The sequence below is a fragment of the Lissotriton vulgaris genome, chromosome 7 (genome assembly GCF_964263255.1).
Source record: "Lissotriton vulgaris chromosome 7, aLisVul1.2, whole genome shotgun sequence".
Taxonomy (NCBI): domain Eukaryota; kingdom Metazoa; phylum Chordata; class Amphibia; order Caudata; family Salamandridae; genus Lissotriton; species Lissotriton vulgaris.
In genome coordinates, this window is record NC_141695.1 from 805876467 (window position 1) to 805893931 (window position 17465).

Genomic DNA, 17465 nt, shown 5'->3' on the forward strand with positions numbered 1-17465 from the left:
ATGTGTTTTCATTGAAAATTGAAGGATAGTGACGTATTTTCAATATATTAATACAGAAGCAGCTGACTAATAGAACGGAAAATAATCTTGCCCCCCAACCATTTCTCGTATGTGAAATCCTGTTTTGATCGAAAAGAAACATTTTATGTATGTTGCATCATGTTAAAAAAAATGACATTTCTCTGCAAAATATCTGTAATAGACACCCATGCATCACCTACAAAAAAATACATTCAAGGAAAACGGGATTTAAAACAATCTGTTTCCGAAATATTCAAGGTAATCAGGCCAAGAAGACCCTCTGCAGAACATAACTGGTTGTATCATGTGCCCTCCTGAAAGGATGCGACCCTGGGCCCATGCTTTCAACCGTCTCTGGGCCAGTCCCCACAATGACCAGTTTCTGGACCTCGCATCACCCTAGATTAGTATGACAAAAGAGCCAAAGCTAATGTTAGGACGCCAGTTTCACGTGCAGTCCCGTCAGGCACTCGGGCAAGGGTATGCGTCTATTTAACAAGCAGGGCACATTCATGTTCCAACAATTGCGAGAAGACTAAAGAGCAGTTTTGTAGCAGGGCTGGTGCTCAGAGTCATTCTACGAATAATGCAGATTCCCATGACATTTATATGTCGCCTATTGTCGTGATAGGAATAGCGTGTCCTACGATGAAAGGGTGGGTGGCTATGATTGTCTTAGGAGCAGTGGGCCTCACTGTGCCATGAGGACTGCTTACTGTCAGCTTGTGATTGGTGCACTTTATCCTCACGAGGCTGTGACAGAAGGAACAGTGCATCATATTATGAAAAGACTGGAGCCTATTGTCGTGATAGTACTAGTGCATATTATTGTGACAGGGCTGCTGCCTATCGACAGGGTAGTAAGAATGCACCTTAATTTGACAGGACTGGTGCCCATCGTCCTAATGAGGAAGAGAGAATGTATAGAAACCCGAAATAGAGGATAACTACCGCACCTAGAGGGACGGGAGAAAGTGGAAGGTGAAACATTGAGAAAGACAAAAAGAGATAAACAGTTAAAGCAGTAAAATAGAATATACAGAGGCAGGGATGTTAAAGAGTCAGTGGTAAGTAGGCAGGAAGAGAAAGAGGAAAATAAAGAAGAGAGATGAAATAGAGAGAAAGAAGGTTACGGGGAGGTTTACGGGGAGGTGACTGGGAGAAAGACGTGCAAAACTGCAGGATTCGAAGGGGGGAAACGGAGACGTGGGAGAGTGACAAAGAAAGAGGCAGAGGAAGTGAGTCAGGATGGAGAGAGGTTCAAGGCCGAGGAATAGGACAGGTAGGAAGGGCGAGACAAGAGAGGCACATGACGAAAGAGAAATTAGGGTAGACTGAAATGAAAGAGGGGGAAGAGAAGGTCACAAAAGAAAGACTGGCAGTGAAACAGAGGCGGAGGAAACTGAGAAGGCAGAGTGCGAACACAGAGTAGAAAGACTTGTGGGAAAAGGCAGATTGCGATAGGAAGGAAAGGTAATTGAGAGCTTGAAAGCAAAAGGTTAGCGAGAGACTGCGGAATGCAGGCAGAGGATACACAGGAAGGGGGGAGAATCCGGAAGAAAGAGTCGAGAGAAGAGAGACGGGGAATGGAGTAGACGTGGTATGGGGAAGAAAGAGGCTAGAGGAGGGTACGGCATTAGAGTGCATCGAAAAAAAAGAGTGATGGGGAAGAAATACTGAGTGAGGGCAAATTAGTGGAAGACAGTGGGACAGAGGGAGAGACAGAGAGGAGAAAGAGTAGTTGATTAGACAACACGTGAGACAGACTGCGGGGTGGAGGCGGTGAGACAGACAAGGAGGAAGAGACCCCGGAAAAAAGAGAGGCACAAGATGAGAGAGTGAGAAGGGCTGAGACAGAGGGGAGGGGAAGAGAGAGACCGACGCACAGTCTGGGAAGCAGAGGAGAGGCTGAAGGGGGCTGAGCAGCAGGGGGAGACAGAGGGAGGGGCGAGGGACTTGTGAGGGAGGAAGAGGAGGAGAGACACTCAAGAAGGGAGGAACAGAAAACACTGAAGGGGAGAGATTTGGGGAGGGAGAGACTGATTGAAGCAGGGAGTGGGCAGAGAAGGGACGGCTTGTGGCTGCACACAAGCTACACAGTGTACTTGGCTTTTTGCCACAAGAGGAGGGGCGGACAATCCCCTGTGACCGTTAGGGAAAAGCCAGCCAGGCTCTAGAGGAGGAGGAAAACACGTCCATAGAAGGCAGCAGGCGGGCGGGCAGGCAGCAGCGAGCAGGCAGCGGCGAGCAGGCGCGACAGAAGAGGCAGCATTCAGGTGACACGGACAGTGTGGACAGTGTGACCCGAGCGCCAGCGCCGATCCAGCACTGAATGCCTTGGCTGTCCTCCCACTCTTGCTGCCTTGTCTCTCCATCAGCGGCCTGATTGGTCAGACCCAGTCTTTCTCGGGCGATCCCCCAGCAATTTTCATCACACGTCTCCACATATCGCCCTTTCCGGATTCTTGGAGGGGTTATTGCTTTCCTCTCTATTTTTGATTGTGGTTCTGATGCAGAGGGAGGGCGTTTGTATTTGAGGAGAGTGTTGTCCTCAGAGGAGCGTCTTCCACCCTCCTTCGCACAGAAGTTTTGGTGTGGCCTGGGCTGGCTCAGGATACAGTCTGTTTTTAATTAGGCTTTTGTAGGCAGCGTTGGTGGGTCTAGTCCTGCTCTGGTCTACGGTGGTAGCTTCATTCTGCCGGTCCCTCTTGTGACCTGTGCTGGTGGCCTCGGCTCAGTCCTCAGGTGAACTACTTTGATCAGCTCAATTCTTCATCGCCAGCATTGGTGAATTCGTCTTGTCCTTTCTGAACCCAAGAGCTTCAAAGACGATGGCAGCTACTCTGAGGGATGTCTTTGCCTTCTTGGCTGTCCTGCTTGTGCTCTGGCCTGCGGATCATCTCTCTGAAGCCTGCAGCTGCTCCCCGATTCACCCCCAGCAAGCCTTTTGCAACGCAGATGTAGGTAAGTGCCCCCAGTGCCGCTTGCGATCTCTTCCAGGAGTGATATGTCAAGGAGACCGTCTGATGGGACTGTGGGGCTAGAGATAGGCAGGAATGGGAGCGTATGAGAAGACCATGATCCAGAGGGCTACAAGGGAAGAAGCGATGATTTAGAACCTATGAATAGCGGGCTCCTTTCAGGAGATGGACTGTTCCATTGGAAAGACAGATGGAGCTGTGCATGTAGGATGAGGTGTAAGTTGGCATCACTGGGAAGGCAGAGGACTTCATTTCAGTGGGGTGGGGCAGCAGATTATTGGGCAGGTGACCAAATGAGGGTTTAATTGGAAAGGTTGGTTGGCGGACTGTTGCATTTTACCCATGGGTAGGAGATTGCTTCAAAAGGAAGGCGGACCGCTCGATTGGAAAATTGAATGGGAATCCCCTCATTGGTCATGTGTACAAGGCGCCTCTTTATTTCGAGGTAGAGAAGGGACTGTTCTCTTGGGAAGGTAAGCAGGGAGCCACTGCTTTGGGAAGCTATGCATGCTGTGCTTGAAATGTAGATCCTGGGAATGTTGACAAGAGATCCTTTCATCCATGATGCGGGCAGGACATAGATTCATTATGAAGGTGGGCAGGATACGTTTTCCTCAATATTGGGTGACGGTCTATTCAATAGGAATGTGGGCAGAAGTCTGTTAGTTGTTAGGTGGGCAGAAAAGCTGTGTTTGGGAAGTGGGTTGTAGGATGTGTCACTGGAAAGGCATGTGGAGAGTGGAGACCACTCCATTATGAAGAATGGTCATTTACCTTTCTTGGAATGATCAGTGAGCAAAGAGTATTGACCAATTCCTTGCGAAGATGGGTGATTTGGCTTAATTGGGATGATCGATGGGTGATGAATGGAGACGACTTCATTATTCAGAATGAGAAGTTAGCTTACTTGGAATGATCAGTGGGTGAAGAGTGTAGACCGTTTCCTTGTGAAGATGGACAGTTTGGCTTCATTGGGATGATCGATGGGTGTAAAATGGAGACTACTACATTATGCAGAATGGTAATTTAGCTTACTTGGAATGATTGGTGGGGGAAGAGTGTAGACCATTTCCTTTTGAAGAGGGGTCCTTTGGCTTCATTGGGATGATTGGTTGGTGACTGATAAAGATGTGCAAGGGGATGCTTTTTTGAATGTTCGGCAGAGAGCCACTTTATTAGGAAGGTTTGTCTTGATGAAGTTCATTAGTACGTTTGGCAGTGGATCCCTTCTTTATTTGAAGGCCAGCCCAAGAACAGTTCATTGGAAGGCTTCATGGGGTGACCCTCAATTTGGAAAAAGTTGCATGGACCTCTGTATTGCGAAATTGTTCTAGAAATCATTTAAATAGAAACTTGTGTGAGTGCTTGCTTCTTTGGAAAGATGGGTGGAGGGAGCACTTCATGGGGATGATGGACCAGGAACTATTTTTTTTAAAGATGAGCAGGGGTTGTTCCTTTGTGATGGTAGACGAGAGTCACTTCATTGGGCAGGTGGATGGGAAGGTTTATTTGAAAGCTAGCCAGGGGTCACTTCATTGTGACAGTGACTTCACTGGGAAGGTGGAAGGGCACAATTGTATTTGAAAGGTGGATGGGGCCAAGTTTATTTGAAATCAAACGGGGTTCCCTTCGCTGGGAAGGTGGATGGGGAAAGGTTTCTCTGAAGGATGAGTAGGGATTGCTTTATTGTGACTATGGGCGAGAATCACTTCATAGGGAAGGTGGATGGGGACAGGTTTTATCTGAAAGGTAGGCAGGTGTCGCTTTATGGGGAGGAAGTATGAGGGGCATGTTTATATGAAAGGTAAGCTCGAGTCGTTGCATCGGTACGGATGGAAGAGTAATTTCATTGGGAAGGTGGACAGAGACAAGTTTATTTGAAAAATGGCAGAAGACGCTTCAAGGGAAAGTGAGCGTGGGTGACTTCAGTGGGAAAGTCGTTGACAGACTAGTTTAATGGAAAGGTGGGCAGTGGCTCTTCATTGGGAAGGAGGTTTGGGAATGGTATAATTGAAAGGTGATCTGGGGTTGCTTCAGTTTCAAGGTGGGTGAGGGACTTGTTCATTTGAAATGGGGTATGGATCGCCTCGTTAAGAAGGTAGGAAGGGAGCTGATGGGAACCCTTCAGTGGTAATATGAGTGGGAGAACACTTGATTGGGAAAGGGGTGCAGGGGTTGCGTCATTGTAGAGTTGACATGGATCGCCTCATGGTGGAGTGGGGGGTGAACGATATGCTTTTCATTCAGTGAAACAGTCCACAGTCCTATAGTCTGGTGTTAAAGGCATTTTCTTTGGTCGGTGTGGTCCGTCCAACTCCATGTAACATTGGATATTATGCCTGTCTCAATAAGTCTGTCAGTCCTAACATCACAAAGGTCACTGTTTCTTTCACAGTACGGCACGTTGGTCTTATGAGTATGATAATGAGTGATCCTCCCACAATGACAATCTTTATCAATATGATAGTGGGCACCAGCTGGTCCATGATTAGAGTCATTAGTCACATCATCAAGAAGGAAACCTGCCCTGCCAAAGTGGCACCATATTTCCTTATTTCCTAGTATGGGGATGGTCACCAGTCCTGACACAGTTGGAGTCAATAATCTTATCGTGGAGATGTTCACCAGATCTGTCACAGTGAGGCGTTTAGAACTATCTTCCCAGAGGTCATAAGTATCATGGCAGCAGCTGTTAGCCGCCTTATGAAAAAGAGCATGGGAACCACTCCTGTCATGAAGAAGGTTAGTCTTATTATGACCATGGGCTCCAAACCAGGTATGATCAGTGCATTTATGTCCTTCCTGAGGATGAGCCCTTTTTCTGCCGCAAGGAGGCATATTAAGCCAATCATGGTTTTAGGCATAATTTCTGCCCAAATAACTGTCATGAGTTTTGTCATAATGATGGTCCTTTGGCCCTTGTCGTCTTGCTTGGCAGCAGTCTTTCTGCAATGACAGTTGTTAGTCTTATCTTGAGAAGGGATGCAGTTCTGCCACGATGAGTCTTATTTTCACAAAGGGTCATGGTGGATAGTTTTATTATAAATAGCAGATATCTTGCCATAATGTTGTTAGCGTTTTAACAATGGGCACTAATTTATAATAATCGGACTTGTGGAGGATCGCACTGGTTGAAGATCAGACTTCTGGAGGGCCAGGTGCCTGGAGGATCAGACCCACAGATATAGAAGTTTTTAGGCATGGGCAAAGGGAGCAATTGTCCAGGGCCCCCGCCTTCCAAGGGGCCTGCTGGGAAAGTTAACTTTCTTTCTAGCTCACTTCTGTGTATTTTTGAGTTTGAACCTTTAGTGTATAATTCAATATAGTTAGGTAACATAAGGCTTGAATACAAATAAACCAACAGGTAATTCATTTTCAAAATCGTTCCAAACTGGTACCCCCAAAATACTTCTTGCCTGGAGCCCCTAAAACCCTATGTGATATTGCCCAGAGAGGCTGAATCTCATGGAGGATTGAATCCATGAAAGTCTGGATTCCTAGAGGATTAGGCTGAAGGAAGATCAGACCCATGATGGATCAGACCAATGGAGCGTCAGACTCATGGAGCATCAGTGACCCGGTGTGCTAGGCTGGCCCTCTAGGGTATCTGCAACTCCCTCGCTCAGAGGAATGCAGCACTTCTGTGTACTCAGAGCGCCCTATTGAAGAAGAAGCACGCATTCGACAAAGACAATTGGGATGAGACAGATGGATAGGGAGACATTCAGACAGAGGGTCAATGAGACTAAGAAAGAACGAGTTGGAAGGAGATGGGGGCACAGGGACACAGACGGAGCGAGAATGGAGGAGGCAAATAAAGGAAGAGGGGAACAAAGGCAGAATCAGATAAATAAGATGAGAGGGATGGATGGGCAGACACACAGGGGGATGGGCTAAGGGAGTGGGAGACAGCAATTGAGTAGGAAAGAAGGATAACAAGGCAGGTGTGAGACAAGGACACACAGGGACAGAGAGGAACAGGAAGATACATAGGCAGGTACAAGTAGACATATCGCGCACGTGGGGGAGAACGTGATACATGGAGATGGGCAGGAAGTGCATGGGGACAAACAGGTTCCTCGAAACAGAGCAAGAGGTGCATGGAGAAAGACAGGCTGCTCTTTTTGTCTCACCCCTTCTCTCTTACGCTCTCTGTCCAACCTTTCTTTCCTTTCCACTCTACACATCCCCTCCTCCGCCACCGACCATCATTCTCTCCGTGCTAGAGAGGGCGCCTGAATGTGCTGTTATTTCTATGACTTCACTTCCTAGCGCTGCGCCTGGGACTACAGCATCCTCTTACAGCCACCCCAGCGCCATCCAACCCTGGCCTGGAAGTACAGCGTCCTCTTACAGCCACCCCACCGTCATCCATCTCTGGCCTGGGAGTACAGCATCCTCTTACAGCCACCCCACTGCCATCCAACCCTGGCCAGGGAGTACAGCATCCTCTTACAGCCACCCCACCGCCATCCATCTCTGGCCTGGGAGTACAGCGTCCTCTTACAGCCACCCCAGCGCCACCCATCCCTGGCCTGGGAGTACAGCATCCTCTTACAGCCACCCCAGCGCCATCCATCTCTGGCCTGGGAGTACAGCATCCTCTTACAGCCACCCCACGGCCATCCATCCCTGGCCTGGGACTACAGCATCCTCCTACAGCCACCCCAGCGCCATCCATCCCTGGCCTGGGAGTACAGCATCCTCTTACAGCCACCCCACTGCCATCCAACCCTGGCCAGGGAGTACAGCGTTCTCTTACAGCCACCCCAGCGCCATCCATCCCTGGCCTGGGAGTACAGCATCCTCTTACAGCCACCCCACCGCCATCCATCTTTGGCCTGGGAGTACAGCATCCTCTTACAGCCACCCCACCGCCATCCATCTCTGGCCTGGGAGTACAGCGTCCTCTTACAGCCACCCCAGCGCCATCCATCCCTGGCCTGGGAGTACAGCATCCTCTTACAGCCACCCCAGCGCCATCCATCTCTGGCCTGGGAGTACAGCATCCTCTTACAGCCACCCCACGGCCATCCATCCCTGGCCTGGGACTACAGCATCCTCCTACAGCCACCCCAGCGCCATCCATTCCTGGCCTGGGAGTACAGCATCCTCTTACAGCCACCCCACCGCCATCCAACCCTGGCCAGGGAGTACAGCATCCTCTTACAGCCACCTCAGCGCCATCCATCTCTGGCCTGGGAGTACAGCATCCTCTTACAGCCACCCCAGCGCCATCCATCCCTGGCCAGGGAGCACAGCATCCTCTTACAGCCACCCCACCGCCATCCATCCCTGGCCTGGGACTACAGCATCCTCTTACAGCCACCCCAGCGCCATCCATCCCTGGCCTGGGAGTACAGCATCCTCCTACAGCCACCCCAGCGCCATCCATCCCTGGCCTGGGAGTACAGCATCCTCTTACAGCCACCCCAGCGCCATCCATCCCTGGCCTGGGAGTACAGCATCCTCTTACAGCCACCTCAGCGCCATCCATCCCTGGCCTGGAAGTACAGCATCCTCTTACAGCCACCCCAGCGCCATCCATCCCTGGCCTGGGAGTACAGCATCCTCTTACAGCCACCTCAGCGCCATCCATCCCTGGCCTGGAAGTACAGCATCCTCCTACAGCCACCCCAGCGCCATCCATCCCTGGCCTGGGAGTACAGCATCCTCTTACAGCCACCCCAGCGCCATCCATCTCTGGCCTGGGAGTACAGCATCCTCTTACAGCCACCCCACCGCCATCCATCCCTGGCCTAGGAGTACAGCATCCTCTTACAGCTACCCCAGCACCATCCATCCCTGCCCTGGGAGTACAGCATCCTCTTACAGCCACCCCAGCGCCATCCATTCCTGGCCTGGGAGTACAGCATCCTCTTACAGCCACCCCAGCGCCATCCATCCCTGGCCTGGGAGTACAGCATCCTCCTACAGCCACCCCAGCGCCATCCATCCCTGGCCTGGGAGTACAGCATCCTCTTACAGCCACCCCACCGCCATCCATCCCTGGATGGGAGTACAGCATCCTCTTACAGCCACCCCAGCGCCATCCATCTCTGGCCTGGGAGTACAGCATCCTCTTACAGCCACCCCACCGCCATCCATCCCTTGCCTGGGACTACAGCATCCTCCTACAGCCACCCCAGCGCCATCCATCCCTGGCCTGGGAGTACAGCATCCTCTTACAGCCACCCCACCGCCATCCATCCCTGGCCTGGGAGTACAGCATCCTCCTACAGCCACCCCAGCGCCATCCATCCCTGGCCTGGGAGTACAGCATCCTCTTACAGCCACCCCAGCGCCATCCATCCCTGGCCTGGGAGTACAGCATCCTCTTACAGCCACCCCAGCGCCATCCATCCCTGGCCTGGGAGTACAGCATCCTCTTACAGCCACCTCAGCGCCATCCATCCCTGGCCTGGAAGTACAGCATCCTCTTACAGCCACCCCAGCGCCATCCATCCCTGGCCTGGGAGTACAGCATCCTCTTACAGCCACCCCAGCGCGATCCATCCCTGGGCTGGCCTGGGAGTACAGCATCCTCCTACAGCCACCCCAGCGCCATCCATCCCTGGCCTGGGAGTACAGCATCCTCTTACAGCCACCCCAGCGCCATCCATCCCTGGCCTGGGAGTACAGCATCCTCTTACAGCCACCCCAGCGCCATCCATCCCTGGCCTGGGAGTACAGCATCCTCTTACAGCCACCCCAGCGCCATCCATCTCTGGTCTGGGAGTACAGCATCCTCTTACAGCCACCCCACCGCCATCCAACCCTGGCCAGGGAGTACAGCATCGTCTTACAGCCACCCCACCGCCATCCAACCCTGGCCTGGGAGTACAGCATCCTCTTACAGCCACCCCAGCGCCATCCATCTCTGGTCTGGGAGTACAGCATCCTCTTACAGCCACCCCACCGCCATCCAACCCTGGCCAGGGAGTACAGCATTGTCTTACAGCCACCCCACCGCCATCCAACCCTGGCCTGGGAGTACAGCATCCTCTTACAGCCACCCCAGAGCCATCCATCCCTGGCCTGGGAGTACAGCATCCTCCTACAGCCACCCCAGCGCCATCCATCCGTGGCCTGGGAGTACAGCATCCTCTTACAGCCACCCCACCGCCATCCAACCCTGGCCAGGGAGTACAGCATCCTCTTATAGCCACCCCACCGCCATCCAACCCTGGCCAGGGAGTACAGCATCATCTTACAGCCACCCCAGCGCCATCCATCCCTGGCCTGGGAGTACAGCATCCTCTTACAGCTACCCCAGCACCATCCATCCCTGCCCTGGGAGTACAGCATCCTCTTACAGCCACCCCAGCGCCATCCATCCCTGGCCTGGGAGTACAGCATCCTCTTACAGCCACCCCAGCGCCATCCATCCCTGGCCTGGGAGTACAGCATCCTCCTACAGCCACCCCAGCGCCATCCATCCCTGGCCTGGGAGTACAGCATCCTCCTACAGCCACCCCAGCGCCATCCATCCCTGGCCTGGGAGTACAGCATCCTCTTACAGCCACCCCAGCGCCATCCATCCCTGGCCTGGGAGTACAGCATCCTCCTACAGCCACCCCAGCGCCATCCATCCCTGGCCTGGGAGTACAGCATCCTCTTACAGCCACCCCACCGCCATCCATCCCTGGCCTGGGAGTACAGCATCCTCTTACAGCCACCCCAGCGCCATCCATCCCTGGCCTGGGAGTACAGCATCCTCCTACAGCCACCCCAGCGCCATCCATCCCTGGCCTGGGAGTACAGCATCCTCTTACAGCCACCCCACCGCCATCCATCCCTGGCCTGGGAGTACAGCATCCTCCTACAGCCACCCCAGCGCCATCCATCCCTGGCCTGGGAGTACAGCATCCTCTTACAGCCACCCCAGCGCCATCCATCCCTGGCCTGGGAGTACAGCATCCTCTTACAGCCACCCCACCGCCATCCAACCCTGGCCAGGGAGTACAGCATCGTCTTACAGCCACCCCACCGCCATCCAACCCTGGCCTGGGAGTACAGCATCGTCTTACAGCCACCCCACCGCCATCCAACCCTGGCCTGGGAGTACAGCATCCTCCTACAGCCACCCCAGCGCCATCCATCCCTGGACTGGGAGTACAGCATCCTCTTACAGCCACCCCAGCGCCATCCATCCCTGGCCTGGGAGTACAGCATCCTCTTACAGCCACCTCAGCGCCATCCATCCCTGGCCTGGAAGTACAGCATCCTCTTACAGCCACCCCAGCGCCATCCATCCCTGGCCTGGGAGTACAGCATCCTCTTACAGCCACCCCAGCGCGATCCATCCCTGGGCTGGCCTGGGAGTACAGCATCCTCCTACAGCCACCCCAGCGCCATCCATCCCTGGCCTGGGAGTACAGCATCCTCTTACAGCCACCCCAGCGCCATCCATCCCTGGCCTGGGAGTACAGCATCCTCTTACAGCCACCCCAGCGCCATCCATCTCTGTTCTGGGAGTACAGCATCCTCTTACAGCCACCCCACCGCCATCCAACCCTGGCCAGGGAGTACAGCATCGTCTTACAGCCACCCCACCGCCATCCAACCCTGGCCTGGGAGTACAGCATCCTCTTACAGCCACCCCAGCGCCATCCATCCCTGACCTCAGAAACTGCTGACGCACTGTCAGCTGAGGAATGTCCGACTAAGATCCACCCCCCCCCCCCCTTCCCACCGTGTTCTTACGCAAGGGCGTAACGTGAACACCACCGCGGCACAGGACGCCACCACCCTTGAGGCCCCAGCGCCCCCATTCAGTCTAAAGTCTATGGTGCCCTCATTAACTCCTGCGGAATGGTCATCATTCTGCGTCACTCCAATGTCGCTGCGATCATATTAAAGTCACGAAAAATGTAAAGGCTTGTTAATAAATAAGCTGCTCTGCTGACTCAGACGCGCCTATTGAGGGAGAATAAAACCAGAGTTGTGCCTTTCTCTATTTCGGTGAAGATGTCTCCTATTTTACCAGATGTTCTGTTCACATGATGAAAATGTACCCAGCTGATGAAGTCCAATGGGAATTTCTCATTGGCACAGAATTTCCATTGTATTGTATTTTATTCTAATATTAATCTAGCGCTAACTACCACTATGTGGAGCGCTGAAAGGCTTGCCTACATGGGTAGCAAGCTATACCATGTCGTGTATGGTTGGAAATAAGTTGCCTTTGTTTTGATTATATGTGGGAAGTGTTTCCATGTCATGTGTAACGACCACCGAGGTGTGGCTATTGTGTTATGGGACGCAGCACTTAACTGTTTAATGGGAAACTGCCTTTGCAACGTAGGCAGGCCATGTGTGCCATTGCCGCGCAAGCTCACCCACGCATGCCTCAAGCATGCATATGAAGGCAGTGCGCGGTCTAGATGCTGGGATGGGCAGGCCCAGGAACAGGAAGGATCGGAAGAGGATGCAGTGAGTTCAGGTGGGGCTGGGGCCGGGTTTTGGGGGGGGGTGGGAAATTGTTTTTAAGGGTTGGGGGATAGTTCTAATGGCTCAGGGGTTTGAGGTGGGTTTTAGGGCTCGGGTTGGGGTCGTTTTTAGTGCTCAGGGAGGGGTTGGGGTAGTGTTTAGGACTCAGGGGTAGGGTAGTGTTTAGGGCTCAGGGAGTCAGGGTAGAGTTTAGGGCTCGGGAGGTCGTGGTAGTGTTTAGGGCGGAGGGGGTCAGGGTAGTGTTTAGGGCTCGGGCGTCGGCAGTGTTTAGGCTCGGGTAGTGTTTAGAGCTCAGGGGCGTTGGGTAGTGATTAGGGCTCAGTGGAGGGGTCGGGTAGTGTTTAGAGCTTGGGGGATGGGGAAATTTTTACGGCTCAGGTCGGGGGTTTAGGTGTGATCTTTACCATACATCCCTTTACCACTCATGCCTTTACCTCAAAATTGCGTAGTAAAGGCATGCATGGTAAAGGAATGTGCTGCTTAGACACATTTATTGTTAGGGCTGCTTGGTAGAGGCACGCATTGTTTAGCCATGCATGCCTCCTTCATACAACCCTGTCTGATAGATGATGAAGTGTGAGGGAGAGGCAGGCATATTATGATGTTCAGTAAGCAGGCAGCTTAGAGCAGCTCTTCAGGTCCCTTTATATCTTATAAGTATAGTCCATTTTGCTGGTTACTTCATATTTTGTTTAAAGTTTATGGTCCTGAGCAGGTATAGTTTGAAGGGAGAGATGGAGGGGAGATCTTCTGGGATAGACTTTGTTAATGTAATTCTATATATGGTTGTCATTTTGATAGGTCAAGACGTGGTCATGGTATGTAGCTAGCTGGAACCCACAGTGGTGGACTAAATTTAAGTCCTCCTTTGGTCAACAGCTTAAGGCAGAGCTCTTCAGGTATTTCATGCCTGTTCAGTTGGTGACGGGTGGTTTATTGCTGTGGACTTGTACGATACTGGGTGAGGACATGACCCGTGGCAGTCTTGTCTTATGCGAGTGTAAGTTTGTCAAGCAGTAACAGGAATTATTATGTCTCCTGAATGAACTACGACAGCCCGGCCACTGAGTGTTATGTTATTAGATTAATGGGCAAGGGGGGTTATATATTGTAATGTAATTGCATTTATATAGTGCTTACTACCCTTGATGAGGTATTGATCCGCAGTTGCGGAACCGAAGGTTAATGTATTTTTTTCAGTGGTTACTGTTGGTTATTTCTTCATTATGCTTGTGCTCTTAAGGAAAACCATTCCATGTCTGAGGTGGAACTAGTAACTCATATTCAGTGAATGAGAAGCTTCTCCGGGACAAAGTCAGTTTCTCCTTTTCCTCTCTCTTCTCCCCTCCCCCGTCCCCTCCCCATAAATGCTACGTTCAAGAGTGTGGCGCTGGAGTACAAGGACTGAAGCTATGTTCCAAGCAGTAAGTCAAACCTAATGACTGAGGCTGTCAACCAAAGAGCGCACAAGTGAGGGAGACTGCTTCGAGGATTGCCTCACACACTCACTGAGTATGCCGCTTGATACCTGGGTCAGACGTCTCGCAGCATGTCAGGGATACCTGTTGACAGTTGTGTCTTGTATGCGTGCATACGTGGTATGTATGAGTTAGTATGTGACAGGCTGCTTAGCGGTGTTTCTAGGAGTGACAGTGTCATTTCTGGGGGGTGATTATGTACAAATGAGACTCAATGCCGAGGTGTGTGTAGTTATCAATAGTTCAGTAGGTGCAGTGGCACCTGGACCCAGAGAAGTAGGTGGTCAATGCACCCCGGTATGGCCGCCGTTCTCTGAGAGGTGTTGAGGTCTCTTTGCCTTCCTTGCATTAGGGCCTACCAAACCCGTGGTAGCCACACTTTCTGTTTTCTGTGTTTTTTTGTTGCATATTTCTCTGGGAGAGCCTGGCTGTTTGTGTGCACGGACACCCGTGAGGGTGGCAGTTTTTGGCCTTGTGGGTGCACTATATCCTTTGCACGTATACATGTGGAGGCCACAGTGTGAGAGTTGGATCTTGTAAACATAGAACCGTGGGCTTTACAGTGTGAGTGGGTTGGGTTACGTGCACAGATTCTTTGGAGATAGTTGTATCTGGCTTTTTCTCCGTGTTTCGATTTATGCGGGAACGGCAGCGCCTGGGTTTCTGTGTTTGGGTGCGCTTGGTAAGGGGTGACACTGACAGTGTATGGGTTTTTGTGTCTCGATTACTATGGAGGTGAGGTAACTGTTGTCGGTTTTTGTGTTTGTATACATGTACGGGCGAAAGTGTGTTGTCGGGTTCTGTGCACACCTGCCCGTGTGAGATGTCAGTGTGTAACTGGGAGGGAGTCTAAGCATCTCAGGGGCCGGAGCTGTGCGTGCGTGTCTGCCGTTTGTGTGAGGCAGCGTGGCCTTTAGTGTCTGTGAGGTGTGTGTGTGTGTATACAAATGAAATACTGTGCAAGCTGAAAAACGGGTAACATCCACTAGACCATGGATATTTACAAACTTTCTCTCTGGGGCCAAATTTACAGAGTGGTTTGTGTCCGAGGGCCACACCGGTGGGGGCCGGGTCAGTGGGGGAGGGGGCGGGGCTAGAGCAACAAAAACAAGCACTGGCGTTGCCAATAGGTCTCGCAGTAGGAAAGTTGGAGCTATTACAATTGCAAATAACAATGCCTTTTATTTTTGTTTTCATTTTAAAAACATAAAGGGCTTTGTCATTTACAAAACCAATAGCTCCAATTTTCCTACTGCGAGACCTATTGTGCACTGCACAGTGTGGGTGAAAGTGGCACTGCGTGTGTGTGAGTGGCTTTGAGTGAGTTGCGTTGCGTGGGTGAGTGGCGTTGCATGTGTGAGTGTTGTTGCGTGGGTGAGTGGCGTTGCGTGGGTGAGTGGCGTTGCGTGGGTGAGTGGCGTTGCGTGGGTGAGTGGTGTTGCGTGGGTGAGTGGCATTGCATGGGTGAGAGTGGCGTTGCGTGTGTGAGAGTGGGCTTGCGTGGGTGTGAGTGGCGTTGTGTGTCTGAAAGTGGTGCTGTGTGGGTAAAAGTGGCACTGCGTGGGTGTGAGTGGATTTGCATGTGTGAGTGGCGTTGCGTGTGTGAGTGGCGTTGCGTGTGTGAGTGGCGTAGCGTGTGTGAGTGGCGTTGCATGTGTGAGTGGCGTTGCATGAGTGAGTGGCATTGCATGGGTGAGTGGCATTGCATGGGTGAGAGTGGCGTTGCGTGTGTGAGAGTGGGCTTGCGTGGGTGTGAGTGGTGTTGTGTGTCTGAAAGTGGTGCTGTGTGGGTAAAAGTGGTGCTGTGTGGGTAAGAGTGGCGCTGCGTGGGTGAGTGGCGTTGCGTGGGTGAGTGACGTTGCGTGGGTGAGTGGCGTTGCGTGGGTGAGTGGCGTTGCATGTGTGAGTGGCTTTGCGTGGGTGAGTGGCGTTGCGTGGGTGAGTGGCGTTGCGTGTGTGAGTGGCGTTGCGTGGGTGAGTGGCGTTGCGTGGGTGAGTGGCGTTGCATGTGTGAGTGGCGTTGCGTGGGTGAGTGGCGTTGCATGGGTGAGTGGCATTGCGTGGGTGAATGGCGTTGCGTGGATGAGTGGCGTTGCGTGGATGAGTGGCGTTGCGTGGATGAGTGGGGTTGCGTGGGTGAGTTGTGTTGCGTGTGTGAGTGGTGTTGCTTAGGTGAGTGGCGTTGCTTGGGTGAGTGTAGCATTGCGTGGGTGATAGTGGGCTTGCGTGGGTGTGAGTGGTGTTGCGTGTCTGAAAGTGGTGCTGTGTGGGTGAAAGTGGCACTGCGTGGGTGTGAGTGGCTTTGCGTGAGTGAGTGAGTGAGTGGCGTTGCGTGGGTGAGTGTGGTGTTGCGTGGATGATAGTGGGCTTGCGTGGGTGTGAGTGGCGTTGCGTGTCTGTAAGTGTTGCTGTGTGGGTGAAAGTGGCACAGAGCCTTTGATGTGGCCTGGCGCAGGAGAAATGCTGCTGCTGCTAATTAAATATAAAAAGTGTTTAGGGACTCACGGCTGCCGAGAGTAACAAGGCAGTGCTGGGAGGGGGGCTGCACACCAACTGAAGTGCTCTGGTTGCATGGCCTGCGCCCGGCCGTGTGTAGTGATAAGCCTTTGAAGTACACAGGCATGCTGTGACGGAGGTGTGAGAGGTCTGGCAGGGAACAGACGGCCTGGCTGTGAAGCAGGGGGCGGGGCAGCGCTGGGGAAGCCTGTGGGAGGGTGATTGATGCCTTTGATGTGGGGAGGGAGGAGAGCCTTTTGCGAGCCTGCAGGAGAAATGCTGCCGATGCGCATGCATGTTTAATCACGTGATTCACGTGAACTTAAAGAAAACCGCGGCTGAAAGCCCGTGGTTTGAAGAGGATTTTGCCGACTTGAATTCTCCCCATTTCCCATTCCTGCGGAATGGTAAAGGCGAGACCTAAAACTGTGACCATGAGGTTGAACGCAGGTCCCTGCCGCGGACGCCTGCGTCCACACTGAGCCACCAGACCCGGCATACACACACATCTCTCTCTCTCTCTCTCTCTCTCTCTCTCTCTCTCTCTCTCTCTCTCTCTCTCTCTCTCTCTCTCTCTCTCTCTCTTTCTCTCTCTCTTTCTCCCCCTCTCTCTCTCTCCCCCTCTCTCTCTCTCCCCCTCTCTCGACCTCTCTCTCCCTCTCTCCCTCCATCTCTTCCTATTTCTCCCTCTGTCTCACTCAGACTGTCTCACTCCCTCTCACTCCCTATCTCTGTCTCCCTCTCTCTCTCTCTCTCTCTCTGTCTCTCCTTCTCTGTCTCCCTCTCTCTCCTTCCCTCTCCCTCTCTGTCTCCCTCTCTCTCCTTCCCTCTCTGTCTCCCTCACTCTGTCGCCCTCCTCACTCTGTCGCCCTCCTAACTCTGTTGCCCTCCCTCCTCCCTCCCTCTGTCTGTCCCCCTCCTACCTCCCTCTGTGTGTCACCCTCCTCCCTTCCTCTGTCTGTCACCCTCCTCCCCCCTCCTCCCTCTCTCTGTCTGTCACCCTCCTCCCTCTGTCTGTCACCCTCCTCCCTCCCTC

At 52.6% G+C, this 17465-nt stretch overlaps 1 protein-coding gene across 1 annotated transcript in view; it reads left to right on the forward strand.

Moving 5' to 3' along the window:
• Nucleotides 1–2167: 2167 nt before the first annotated feature.
• Nucleotides 2168–17465, forward strand: part of TIMP2 (TIMP metallopeptidase inhibitor 2) — a 268799-nt gene continuing 253501 nt past the window's right edge. The window contains exon 1 of the mRNA XM_086931076.1: nucleotides 2168–2985. Coding sequence (XP_086787202.1) covers nucleotides 2853–2985 — 133 coding nt within the window. The 5' untranslated portion in view covers nucleotides 2168–2852. The remainder of the gene's footprint in view (nucleotides 2986–17465) is intronic.